The following is a 14,565-nucleotide window of genomic DNA, read 5'->3' as shown; positions in this document are numbered from 1 at the left end:
ATACCTAGAACTTAGTGCTAATGTGTCATTATTGGTCACCCTTTTAGGAAACAATTTTGCAAACATGGTAATAGATGTCAAAAGCATGAAATACCTCAACAGTTTGCCCTTGTGCATTCATTTCAGATAAATTAGACAAAAATAACTATGAAGGTGGGAGTGGAAGCTAGGTAAATAAAAGCAACTCTCACAGTGTAACTCAGAAAAAAGATGTAAATATCTAACGAGATTTGATTAAATTTAGACTTGTTACTTCATGGCCCACTGCTCAGCCACTGAACCTATACTGAAGAATGGCAGGAGCTATTATAGATCAATGGTAGAATACTTCAGCATATCCAAAACCTTGTGTCTGCTGACCAACATGAAAAATAATTAAGAGGAAATAGTAAGACCTCAGCTTGCATGAAGCAAGTATTTTCGACACAAAATCACTATGAATAACAACAGAAGAAAATTTGTTCCTGTCCTCACTGTTTTAGTATAATGGGGATATAAATAACTCTATCTTTATTGCTTTCTGAATTTTCATTAACCTGCACTTATTTGTTGTATAAAAGAATAAAAATAAATAATCATAAAATAATAATCAGTACTTCAAGGACTGCCAGAGTCTCTGATAGGCCTTGGAAGGGCATATGCACATTGCAGAGCCAAGTTCACCTTCAGCACATGGCCTTCCAAGTGGCACCATTGGAAAATAAGCCAGGAGTTGAAGCCTCAGTTTCTAGAACCCCACGTGCTATCTAGGAGGAAGCCAGGTCTGAGAACAAGAAAATGTCTATTGCCAGCTTAGTACTTGTATCTTCCATGTAAATGAAACTGAAGATAGACATCTTAATGGTTACCTTTCCAACAAAGAGTTAGATCAAAGGCAGTTCTGGGGAAGAAGACCAGAATGTGATGAGGGTGCCAGAGCTCCACAGAATGCTGTAATTACTCCCAGCTCCCATGGCAGCCACCAAGTCTCTGCCTTAAATGGTAGAGAGTTATACAAATAAGCAACATCCCAAGAGTGAGATCATCAATCCGTGCAGTGCCAGATAGAGGGCTTACATAAAATGAGGTGGGCAGGGCCTAGCACTCTTTCTTCCTGGCAAAGCAGTTCTAAGGGTCTGTTCAGAGAGTCTCAAAGCAGATGCCACCACAGATCCCTAGCATTGGCAAGATTTGAAAATCCAGGCTATCTAGGATGCCCTTGGGCTAGAGGAAAGGCTGCAGGCTACCTGTCATCTGCTATATGGACTAGTGCAATGGAGGGAGGCAGAGAGAAGGAAAGGATGAAAAATACCTATTAAGACAATGTAATTGGGGGTCTTCCCCTCTGCTCCATTTGCCAGCTGGGCTTATTGAGGAACCAAAGGAGACTTCCAAATCACTATCTGAACTGGAAATGGCATTCCCAGGTGAGGAACCACTGAACCAAAACTACTGTGAGTTAGCTGGGTTGTCAGGAGATTTCTAACCCCGATTTGGGGCCCTGACTCAGAGTGGAAAAAATGGAAGACCAACAGCAAATCTAAGCAGTTTGAGGACATCGTTTCTCCCCATGTCTGTCAGTGGCTCTTTTCCTGGGGCTCATGCCCCCTTGAAGGTGAAGGCATGCACATTTGAACATTTTCTAATGTCTGTTAAGAACCACAGGCTGGTATGCACACTTGCTGTCTTCTTGAAGCTCATGAAGTCTCCTCCGGTAAAACAGTCTGCTTTTTCATGTCCATTGCCCAAGACATGAACTTACCATATGACCTGGAACAAGGCCCAAATGATTTTACACCTCACTTTCATCATCTAAAAATCACAGTTGATAGGTAGGTCTGTGCTGCCTGTTAAAATCACATGCTGGAGGTAAAACAAGGAAGTGGAGTCAGGTGTTCTTGTGTGGCCCTCTGGCCCAAAGGGCCTGTGATTTACACCTTCTGCCTGTCTGATTCAGACTCCCTGTGTGGGTGACATGAAGAGAAGGGAAGAGAAGTATAGTGCTCTCTCCACACGGGATTCATAAGCTCAGTAAACTCCAGAGGCACCTACGAGCCAGCAAACAGGATGAGCCACATTCTATACTTTTCAGCGTTATCAGACCCATTGCCCTGTAATATGCAGGTGAATGAATCAAAGGAGTCTGGGAACTTTTATGATCTACACAAAGGAGATTGTTATTTGATGGGAATGGAGGAAAAACAATGATCTGCATTACCTGAGTCTCTCTGTCTAATTACATCCCAGCTCCCAATAATAACAGGTCCAGAAGTCGAGATTCTCAGATACCCTTCAAATCAGATCAGCACTAGTCTTACTAGAGGACTGAACATAGTCAGGGAAATTAGTCATCCTAAGATTTGGGGTGGGACAATCTCCCCAAAGATATCCAAGCCTCATTACTAACTAACTGGGCCACTGAGGTTGGTTTTTGAGAGACTCGGATGCCCCAAATCTCCTACTTTTCACCAAGGAGATGATAGATCATCTAAGGTCACTCAGCCATCTTTCTCAGACCCTGCTACATGCAGAGAACAGAAGACTCAGTCTTCTAAACAAGGAGCAGGGAACCGCATAGATGTGACCAAACACTTAGAAAGACACAGAAGTACCCAGGTTTACTGTTCCTTCTCACATTTATAGTATCATTTATAGCATCACCGAATGTGAAGGTTGGAATGAACCCTACTAAGAGTCTGCTTTCCTAATGATGGCTGGAGGCCAGAGAGGGTCAAGTGACTGGTCAGACTCTGCTAAGGACAGAGACAGTACTAAACTGTCTACACATCACAGTGAATAGAAAAGTCAAAGGCTAGGGAGTCAGAGTAAAGGATGTAGAACGGAGAGCTGGAAAACCAAGGAAGGATCCATGGAAAAAGGTGAGTCCTGAGCCGAGTCAATACAGCCCTTTATAGGTAGTATGAGGGTACCAAGTGTTACTGTATACTCTGAATTATTCTCAAAAGGAATTTGTGAATAGGATTTTTGGTTTCTCACAAAGAAAGGGAAATTAAGTCTCTAAGGGATTTCCATTAATCCGATACTGCACATGTTCTATGTGGTAGAACCACTCCTGAACCCTGAGCATAGTTGTTCCATGGATCTTTAAGCCTCCTTTACCGAAAGAAGGTCTTGGTCGAGTGTGTTGATAGGACAAATGACGGGATCTTCTTAAACAAAGGAACTAGAAGGAGGTGCCGCTACTTCATCTGAGCCCTCACTCCTTCAAAGTTCCCAAGAGCGTCCAGATAGTGAGAAGTATTAGTTTCTTAGCACTTCCGTCACACAGTACAGTTAATTTAGTAGAACAAAAACATCAAAAATGCATCGCAACTCTCAAAGTCAGAAGTCTATGGGCTGCCTTAGCTACTTTTCTCCTGTTGTGATAAAACACCATGATCAAAAGCAACTTGGAAAGGGATTATTTCAGCTCACACTCCCAGACAACAGTCCATTACTGTAGGAGGACAGGGCAGCAGCTCACGTCAGGGCGCTGGAGGCAGGAACGATGCAGAGACCATGGAGAAACCACTGCTTACTGACTAGCTCCTCACGGCTTGTTCAGTTTGCTTTCTTCTACAACTTAGGACCACTTGCCCAAGGGTGACACTGTCCCTCCAGACAGGTGGGCCCATCCACATCAGTCAAAAATCAAGAAAAAACCTGATAGGCCAGTACCTGTAGGCCAATCTTATGGGGGCATTTTCTCAACCGATAGCCCTCTTTCCAGACAGCTCAAGTTTGTGTCTAGTTGACAAATAAAAAGAAAATGACAGACGGTCTCAGTGGACTTAACTCAGAGTGACCAGCCAAGCTACATTGCTTTAGGGAGCCTCCTTGAGAGCATTTCTTTGGCTTTTCCAGCTTCCACAGCTTCCACAGCTGCCCTCTTCTTTTCATGTTCTTCCAGCTTCTTTACCGACAACAGCCAGTGTGGTCTTTCACAGTAGATATTAATGTTTCTTCCCCCTCTGCTCTTTCAAGGATCCTTGTTGTTTATATTACACCCTTCCTTTGGATAACCCAAGATAATCTCTCTGATCAGCAACTGAGTTTCCATCTCCTATCTAATTCTCTTTTGCCACACAACCAAATAGTCTACTGATTAAGTAGAATGTCTTTGGCAAGTCATTATCCATCCTCCTCAGGAGGACTTTGCTATCAGTTTCAAGAATGGTCACAAATTAATTCAATGGCAGATGGGGAGGCCTTTTGAGAAGCTGAACCCAGGGATCTATCCAAATGGGCTGTCCACCACCATAAGAATATGATCTTGTCTCTGCATATTTCTTCACATTGCTGTTTAGTTTCCTGGAGCTTATCTACAATCACAGAAATGCATGTGGCATGAACAAAGTCACCTCATGAATCATGTTTAGAAACTTCCAGAAATCTCCAGCATATCCTCTCCCCTAATCTCTCATCCATGCCTAGCCTAAGATGGCTTCAGATTCTCCTTTCATCCCACTAGATCTCAGTGCTTCAAAAACCTTCTAACTAAGACTCTGCTTTCAAACCTACCTGAAAATGTCCCTCCTCTAGCCTCTGCCTCCCAAGGACTCAACAAAGGGGACTTTTTCTGGCACGTAACTGCTGACCTCTATCCATCTCCATCAGTGTGAGTCCCTAAAAGAACAAGGTTGTGCCTAGCAGAAAGAATAAATTAATAAACTCAGCAGTTGCTAGTTCCTTGCTTCCTACAATACAATAGAGTTTTCTTTTCCTCTTAAACAACATTCCACAGAAAAGACAAAAAAAGAGAGATAAAGGAGGGGAGAAAAGAAACAGAAGGAGGAGATTAAAAATGAAGGGGAATGGAACAGGAATGAGTAGAGCCTTCCCATTCTACAGCTAACCCTCAAAGACTTTGCTTTTCAGAGACATTCATCAATATTCCAAATCCCCTCCTCCTCCTTCTCCTCGTCCTCCTCCTCGTCCTCCTCGTCCTCCTCGTCCTCCTCCTCGTCCTCCTCCTCCTCCTCCTCCTCCTCCTCCTCCTCCTCCTCCTCCTCCTCCCTGCCTCCCATTACCATGCCAGGGCTGTGCTGGAGTTACCAATCCTTTAGGCAATGGTCATAAAACCAAAAATTCCACCTGTGTTCCCTCACTTCTCTGAGATATATGATGGGATCTGGCTCAGTTGGGAACATCCTTGCCATGCAAGCAAGGGGACCTAAGTTTGAATTCAGCATTCACATAAAAAGCCAAGTATGGCTGTGGGTACCTATACCTCCATTACTGGGGAGCAGAGACAAGTGGATCCTGGGAGCTCAGGAATCAGCCAGCCTACCTGAAATGGGAAACTTCAGCCAGAGACCTTGTCTCAAGAAAAGGAGTTAAGGAAAATAGAGAATGCCATGCATCTTCCTCTGGCTTCCACATGGCTGCATACTCTTGTGCGTGCACTATACAACACACACAATAAAAAGAAAAATGTTTGATGTATCCCAACCCTATTTTAACATTCAGAGATATTCCTGATTTCTGCTGATTACTTCTCAGGAAATGAACTACATCTGCCTCTTCAAGACCTTAACCCCAAGGTAAGGGGAGGACCATCAGTTTTTAAAAGCTGTTTTTTGTTTTGTTTTGTTTTGTTTTTGTTTTTGTTTTTGTTTTTTTTTGGTTTTTCAAGACAGGGTTTCTCTGTGTAGCTTTGGAAAAAGCTGTTTTTATTTTAAGTGTATGTGTGTTTGCCTGAATGTATGTATGAGTACTACACATGTGCAGTGCCTGCAGAGTTGAGAAGAGGGCACAGGATCCCCTGGAACTGGAGTTATGGAATAGTTATAAACTGTCATCTGGATGCTTAGAACAGAACCTCAGTCTTCTGCAAGAGCAGCTGGTGTTCTAACCACTGGCCCATCTCCCAGTCCCAAAGCATTATCATTTTTAAAGTTACTGAAATTTAGTCAACATTAGCCAATAAAATAAGTTCACCATTTTAGGGACTCTAGAGTAGTGGTTCTCAACTACTCACAACTCTTTGGGGGTCTAATGACCCTTTCATAGGGATCCCCTAAGACCCTTAGAAAACACAGATATTTACATTACAATTCATAACCTATCAAAATCACGGTTATGAAGTAGAATTGAAAATAATTTTATGGTTGGGGGTCACCAAAATATGAGGAACTGTATTAGAGGGCCGCAGAATTAGCAAGATTTAAAACCACTGCTCTAGACTCCTATCATGAATACTATTTCCCCTAAATATTAATATTTAATTGAATAAATGACTGTCTTTCATTTTCTATTAAAAGTCATCAACTTACTGGGCTCCACACTTCACATTCTTCATTGAGTCTTGTTGAAGTTCAGGTAATCCTGCTCGTTCTCACTCTCTGTCTCTGTCTCACTCTGTCTCTCTCTCTGTCTCTCTGTCTCTCTATCTCTGTCTCTGTGTCTCTCTCTCTGCCTCTCTCTGTCTCTTTCTCTCTCTGCTGCTGCTGCTGCTGCTGCTCCATCTTCAGGAGGCCTGTTCTGCTTCTACCTGGGATTGTACATCCTACTAGATATTTTTTCAAACGGATTGCTATTTCTGGTGCCATTTCTTTACATCTTTAAGGATCCTATGCACTCTGTTTTGTGTATTGTATCCAAATTTTCAAAAGAATTATTTAAAAAGAAGAGAAAGACAAAATCCTATGGTGGGACCGAGGTTTGTAAGTAGGTCTTCCTCTGCCTCACAGCTGTCTGTCTTGTATACCTGCCCTTTCATTCCTTCACTGATGCCTGTCCCCTATCAATAATCATTTATCTTCTCTGGTCTTCCAGTTATCACATATGTGATTTTGTCACCGGTTGAAACTTCAAATCCAGAATAATGTAACAGCAACACTAAATGTCTATTTATAGATATATATATGATATATATGTTTATACATGCTATATAAATTTATATATGTGGGTGGTATATAAATATATTATGATATATATCACAAACATAAATATTATGGGAGTTCATAAGGAAGTGAATCCCTGCCCGGTGGTGGTGGTGCATGCCTTTAAGCACGTGGGAAACAGAGATAGGCAGATCTCTGTGAGTTCAAGGACAGGCTCCAAAGTTATACAGAGAAATCCTGTCTTGAAAAACTAAAAAAAAGAAAAGAAAAACAAGAAATAAATTCCTTTCTAGTTTACAGTGACCAGGGAAGACTCTTGAAAGCTAATAGACTTGAGTGGAGCTTGAAGACTGCCGGATTTCAACAGGTCCAGAGAAGGGCTCGTCAGATAAGAGGGGCAAAACACAGACGAGATGGTGTATTGCTTTGAAACTTTTCCTTCCACCCCAATCCCAGCCCACCCCCAATTTCCATTAACCTAAATCTGACAAGATTTTTAGGAGGCAAGGAGACAGGCACTGTATTCCAACTTGTTTCCTTGGCCATTCAGAAAAGCTTTACTATTCAAAAGGCACCAGAACTCAAAGTTGAGAAAAATGAGGCTGGCATCTTCTCTTTTCCCATTCACCATATTATCTGACTCAAGAGCAAGAAATTACTCTAATTTTCCTCAGGACTTTATACAGGAAAAAAATTCATGTCTGCCTAGGACACTGTGGGGCCTCAACTTAGAACCCTAAGCTAAGGAAAGCCATTTTCCTTGGGTCTGATTTCCATGCCTATTTCCAAGCCAAGACCAGTGTCTGCCTCACCGTGTAGAACCAAGCCTTGAGCTAGTCTAGACAAAATAAATGAAGGGGTTTTCTTCTTCGTGCAGGAACATCCAGTGGAAATGTTTAAAATACACCATACAAGTCCTCAACTCAGGCAGACCCCAGGCCGTGGGCGTACATTCTCCCTACTAGCAAAGATGAGATGAGCAAGGCTGATCTTATCTCTCACCACATCCTGAACTGGTTTGAGTAGACAAGGGACCTCAGCCCTGGCTGAACAGACAGATAACATTTTATGAACATTCTTTTCCTGCTGCCTCTAATGAAGGAGTTCTGAGTGGGGCCCCTCCCTGCTGAGGTCTGGTGAGAACCCAGAGGCCAAACTGAAGGCTGATTAACAGGCATCACAGCAGTGACTCAAACGGTTCATGATTTCAGATGAAGCTTGTTATGGTGACTCCACAATTAGGACTTTGGCCCACGTGGCCCACCAGTCCTTCAGGAGGCCATGCCAAGCACTATATAAAAGTCCCCCACCTTCCCAGACTTCACAATCCACATCCTTCGCTGAATCTTGTTGAAGATCAGGTAAGCATTCTCTCTGTCTCTTTCTGTCTCTCTGGTCTGCCTCTCTGTCTCTCTCTCTCCCTCTCCCTCTCTCCCTCCTTCCTTCCCTCCCTGATGTTCCATCTCTTTGAGGCCACTCTTCTGTTCCTATCTTAGACTATATTTTCTACTATTTTTTTTTAGACAGCTTGCCATTCTTGGACCACTTTAACTATCTCATGCATTCTGTTTAATATATTGTAGCTGGTTTTTTTAATTATTAATTAAATTGTGTGGTAGGACTGGGGTTTTCAGCTTGTGCCTGTTTAGACAAAAGTCAGGAGAACATTTTCATCTTGGAAACAAGTGTCGGAGGGAGCTGAGCTCGAGATATAAAACAAAGAGACAAAAAATCAATCTTAGAGTTAATTATGTTCTCTCCCATCCCCCTCTCAATCAATCCTCCACACCCACCCATATCTTTCCTACTTCCCAGTCTGGTGCCTTGAGTGCAAAACATCTCAAATCTTCTGTTTATTTTCAGGCTCTTCAAACCACCCACGATGTCTTTCAGTGATCAACAGTGCAAGCAACCATGTGTGCCACCTCCATGTCTTCAAAAGACCCAAGAAAAGTGCCAGGCACAAGCTGAGGAAGGGTGTGTTCCCTCGTGTCAGGACCCCTGCCAAGACAAATGTCCACTCCAAGCTCAGGAGGCATGTGATCCTCAGTGCCAGGAGATAAGCCAAGGAAACTGCCCACAGCAAGGCCAAGATCCATGCCTACCTCCAAGCCAAGACCAGTGCCTGCCTCAGTGTGTGGAGCCATGTCAGGAGCTAGCCCAAACAAAATGTGTGGAGGAGTTCCCACAGAAGCTCCAGGAGAAGTGCTCATCCCAGGGCAAGGGAAAGTAGCTGCTCGTGTGCCATCTGGAGTCAAGAAGATGGCCAACAGAAGAAAATCTAATCCCAGTCCCCACTCCGGTGACCTTCTCCTGTGGGTATCTCTGTACAATACACCTTCTTGTCTCCTGACTTCCTCAGGATTTCAGGACTTGGTCTGTGCCTCTGAAGGTAGTTCTCTGTATCTCCCCAACCTCTGTGAATGAGTACTCTTCTCTGCAGTTGGTGGACGGTCTCTAGTACAGGAGTGGTGTGGTTATCCAGGGAGACCACCAAAGCCTAACACAGCTCTCCTGCGGCAAAAGCTCAACTATCCCTTGGTACATATTGCCCAAGGACGCCTCTGTTCATCTTTCAGGGTGCAAGGCTCTCTTTCAAGCCTCAACACAACCTGAATTTAATGACTTTATTCTAGGTATCACCACCACAGCAGGTGTTAAGAAGAGGTCCGTGGTGCTAACAAATCGAAAATGGTGTAGCTTTGTTTCTGCATCCTAACAAAATATGGTTGGACGTTGTAATGTGGTCTGTGCTTTGTAAAACTGTTTTAAAAGATTGAATTCAAACAGGCAGTAAGGAAACACAAGTTGGGATCTTGGGATCTCTGTCAGTCTTTGTGCTTCGTGGAAGGTCTGCTTTGAACCATGTGGTTTGAGGGGGCTTTGGATGCCGTGTATGGTCTTTAGTTTGTGTCTCTGTGACAGGAGCTGGTTTGTCCCCAGCTCCCTTGCCTTTCTCTCCTTGGTGAAAGTAAAATATATAATAAAGCTGTTCCTAAGCTGATCCCTGAAGTGATGTGTGTGTGTGTCCCTTCCTTATCTCTGCTGTCTCTGTGGCAATGATAGCCTCCTTTTGGAAGGGAATCTGGGAAAAGAATGAAAACACATCTCACAGATGCACAAGACAGAGGCCAAGAGATCTCCTTTGGATCACATAGACCAGCCTGCTCACAGCCTCTCCAGGCTCATCTACACACACACTTCAATATGAGACAACACAGTAAAAAACTGAGACCTTCCCACGGTGAAAACCTCAGGCCCAGGTTCTTTGCACTGTAGTCTATTTGCTCTTTGGCCTGGTTTCCAGAGGAAAGGACTGAAATGGAGGGTAGAAAATTGTGCAGAAGAGATACCCCAAATAAACCCACAGACAGCTACACATATCAGAGAGAAAGAAAGGTGCCTCTGAGATGAACACAAACTTGAGGGTCAAAGTGCCTGCCCTGCCATCTGGACAGATTTCAGTAAATCCAACCTAGGTGACCTGGTTTTGTCCCAGCGCTCCCTCACCTAAGAACAAAACAAAGCTGTAAACTTGTATAAAAGGGCAAGAAAATGCTGGACTGGCATGAAAGAGCCAAAGGCTGTTTCTTCTTGAGTGCCCTGACCTGGCCTATGGGGAAGATGTGTCAAGGCTTGTCATCAGAGCAGAACAGAAGCTCCTTATCCATCCCCCACCTCCTCCCTACTGGATCTTGAGAGAAGGAAATGGGAGGTCATGTGGAGTCGATGTCCAAGCTGCTTAACTCAACTAAGGACCTCCTGACACATGATTCATACTAATCTCTCAAAGTTAGATATTTTCTAGAATAAGACACAACTGTGACAAAATTTGAGGAAAAGCTTCAGGAGGTCATGTGGAATCGTATGTTATTATGTGCGTGTGGTCCAGGCCAAGTCATGAACCTCGTGCGCATTCTCAACAAGATCCTCCCACAGCTTCAGGGAGTTCAGCTCTCCTCTGTTGAGGAGCATGCTTGACCTTGCGTAGGGCCTCATATTCAGAACTCTAACGCAGGTCACTCTGACTCCTGACTGTAGCCCTCACTGGCCTGACAAAAGTGCATGTGACACTCAAGGGAGACTTGGGGGAACTGTCTTTTCAATGATCGATCATCCTCATAAGCAATACCCAGTCATTTTCCAAATGCCAGGCACTCTGCCAGGTACTGGAGAAATGGTGAGCCAAGAGGTTAGTATCCCCGTGCAGAGCCAGCAGCTCGCTTTTCTACCAGCCGCTCTCACCAACAGCCTTTTCCCAAACTCCCCTGGTCCTCTCAAGTCCCTGAAAATCCCCCAGATGCCAGAATTACAGTTCTCTTGCCCCAGTGACTAGTTGAATAATTTTTTTCTCACCCATTTTCCACAATGAGAATAAAATTCCATTGATCTCCAGGGCCTAGCTGGTTCCCAGATGAATCTTGCAAAAAAGACTTCAAAAGACCTATCATTGACACTTCCTCTGGGCTGACAAATCTCACAACTGTGTCTCTAGCTTGGCTCAAGTACAGCAAAGGTCTTTGTTCACTAACACTAAAGGCACACATTGGAATCCAAGATCAGATACCCAGACCTTGAGAGGAAGTGCGGGGCTAATGAGCAGGGACAGTCCAACCACATCAGATAGGGGAAGAGGCTGGTGATTACAGGGGAGGCCTCAGTGATGGGAAGGGTACCAGGCTACAGATTGCAGATAGGAGAGCAGACGCCAAGCTGCCAGCAAAGCCTTCATCTAGCTGTCATGGGAACTTACACAGGGTCTTGTGCTCACAGAGCTCTGACCCAGGCTTCGCAATCCATGCTCACAAAGCCCAGAGGCCATGAGAACATCTAAATCCAACCATATGACAGTCAGATTGCCCCAGCTGACTACATGTGTACTGAAGCCTTTCAAAGGGGAAAGATGCATTATCAAGGAGATTCCCAGTATTGTGACTTCGAGGTGATAGATAAATGGGTGTGTAGCAATAATGGACCTGTGGGGAAAACACACACTGATAGAAGTTCAAGAGAGGGTGATGTGGATTCACTTATTATTCAAAAGAGCTATGGAGAGTCCCACAACCACCATCAGCGTTTTGAATCTGACTCCATAGAGCCACAGTGGCATGAAAAAGAAATGTAGCTAGAACAACGGGGAAACAGCCCATCAGAAACTTGTCACATATTTGGTAAAAAAAAAAAAAAAAAAAAAGGAAGGAAGAAAGGAAAAGAGAGAAAAAAGAAGGAGAAGGAGGAGGAAGGAAGAAAGGAAGGAAGGAAGGAAGAAAGGAAGGAAGGAAGAAAGGAAGGAAATAGTGCAGGAGTCAGGACAGTTGTCCTAAAATATTTTAAGTGCTTTTAATACAGAAGAATGAGATTTCTATGAAGTAGCAAAGGACAAAAGTTGGGGTTCACAGGCAGAAGCTATGAACTGTGGGTCTGTTCTAAGACGTCCTTATGACTAGATTCGTATCGAAGAAGCAGGAGCTACTGGAGCTGCTGTGGATGCATCGTGTCCCCAAGAGTTGGAAATGTACAAGACAGCAGGTGACAAGCAAGCCTTCCCAGTGTCCCTATCTGTAAGCCTGTCTATGCAGAACTAGGACCTGCCACAAGGGTTCGCCCTAGAAACAAGAGATCGCAAAGCTCTGACACCCCCCCCCCCCCCAGCTGAAGAGGCAAGAAGGCCACTATCTTCTAGAACACTCTTTGGTGGCTTTCTGAGATTCTGGGCTCCTGGGGACCCACAAAACATGTGATGCCAAACTTAAAGCCAGAAATAAGGACAAGTAAATTATAGGAAATAGTTTACTCATATTTGGAGGTCTCGGATGTGTTTTAGGAGCCAAGAAGATGTCAGTCCTAAGCACACTGTAGCAGTTCTTCACTACTCCCCAAATCCAGTCTCCCAGCTGGGTTGTTTTCCTCATCTCCTCCTCTCACAGCCTTATGTTTTTGTCATCCAGATTTCTTTCCTCCTTGTGCCAAGTGGCCCACCTGTTTTTCTGCCTGACAATCCATCACAGCCTCCTTTCTATCTGCACTTGCCTCTGTCTGACTTAGTTTCCCCCACTCCTGTGTCTACCAGTCTATGAGACCCCCTTCCATGATGCCAGGCTCATTTTCTCAGTGAAGGGATGGGTATTCAGCACAAGACACCCCAAGACCAAGTTCTCAGGACAAAGCAGATTTATTTGCCCCAGAGGGACAAAGGGCAGGGGATAAGAGACAAAGACAGGTGCTAGAGGATGAGGGAGAAGAGGAGAGGAACAAAGGAGGGGGGGAAGGGATATTTGTCCCAAGAGACAAAGAACTGCCTCTGGATAGAAAGGAGACAGACATTAGCACATAGGCAAATGGCAGTTTATAAAGGTAAAGGGGAAACCCAGTGTTAGGATGAGTGGTTTGTTTTGATTGGGAATATTAATTAGGTGAGCCAAAGGAGGCTTTTGATTGCTGGACTTCAATACTTTGATAGCTGGGCCTTGGTCGTCAGTCTCAGGAGGAGAAAGTGGCCAAATAAGGGAATGGACCTTGCTAGCTAGCTTAAGGAATGTTATCTAATGGTTTTTAGCAAGGCAGAGGGAATAGGGAAGGCCGTGTTTGCCATGCTCAGGCTGGCTAGAATCCCTTCGCTAAGGATAAAGGAAGTACACAAGGGAGGTCGCTGTCTTGCCTCTTGGGCTCCATGTAGCTATGCTGATCCCAGGGATCTGTTCCGTGATCTGCCAATGCTTTGTAGCTGCCTGGGTGTGAACAACACGTATCTTGACAGCCAAAGAGCCCCAGATGTCTCCTGGAACTTGCTATACACTTTGCCTGACTCCATAGGACCAGGCACCTGAGGTCCAAGATATCCTCATAGTTGGACTACCAGCACAACCCCCGAGGCAGAGACAAAGATCTTCTGGGATCCCCTTTGTCATTCCTGGTGAAGTGATCAACTCATCTTGATTTATCTAGGAATTTCCAAATTTTCACACTGAAAATTCCGCATCCTAGGAACCCACCCAGTTCTGGACGACCTGGGCCATTGTTCTCCCTCGGAGTGTGTACCTGCATACAAATATGTGATGTTTGGTGTTGCAGAAGCACAGAAGGAAAGCAAATAAGGTTGTCCATATTAGAGCAATTTACAATCCAGGAGACCTTTCTGGAAACCTGAAGAGTTAATGTCAAGTACCTGTCCCCTTCATAAGCCCTTTCACTGTGGTTGCATGGGGAACTAGATCAGCAGGCAAGTGATCTACTTATTCAGGTTATCAGTATATAAACACAAATCAGCAGGTCCTGACCCAGACAGCTGATGTACTGGGGGATACGCCCTGTCCCTCCATCCCCATTGCCATCTAGTCTGTACATTTCCGCTAATATCCTTCTTTCTCTCACACACAAAAAAAACACCTGCCTTAAACCTAGAGCCAGCTACAGGATGATGCAGGCAGGCTGCCAGAGCCTCCTCAACTCCCCTCTTTCCAGGCCTGCCTCATAGCTTATCTGTTCTCCTTTGAAAGCTACTGAGGATTCATCTTTTCCTTTTCCAACAGCACCACCTAATGACCACAGATGCTCTCAGCCTTCTTCAGGACACATTACAACTGACTTTGATTGAGAGACTGACTCACAGACTGGGTCACAGCCAATGGGCCAGCCAGTCATGTGGGAATGGAGAGCAAATGTTGGTGCCAAGAAAATGGGAGCTGCAATGATTTCTGCAGGACACATGGCCCTGCAGGGCCTGTTCCAGATGTTGTGTTGG

At 44.5% G+C, this 14,565-nt stretch overlaps 1 protein-coding gene across 1 annotated transcript; it reads left to right on the top strand.

Annotated features, from left to right (window-relative positions):
- Nucleotides 1-8,706: 8,706 nt before the first annotated feature.
- On the top strand, nucleotides 8,707-9,057 carry Prr9 (proline rich 9). Its single transcript, XM_052730552.1, has one exon. It carries the CDS (start codon nucleotides 8,707-8,709, stop codon nucleotides 9,055-9,057), a length of 351 nt encoding a protein of 116 aa, XP_052586512.1.
- The last annotated feature ends 5,508 nt before the right edge of the window (nucleotides 9,058-14,565 follow it).

Source organism: Peromyscus californicus, unplaced genomic scaffold (assembly GCF_007827085.1).
Source record: "Peromyscus californicus insignis strain IS unplaced genomic scaffold, ASM782708v3 Scaffold_9__1_contigs__length_137607984, whole genome shotgun sequence".
Classification (NCBI taxonomy): Eukaryota; Metazoa; Chordata; class Mammalia; order Rodentia; family Cricetidae; genus Peromyscus; species Peromyscus californicus.
The sequence above is the reverse complement of the archived record's forward strand: the minus strand, read 5'-3'. Positions and strand labels throughout refer to the sequence as shown.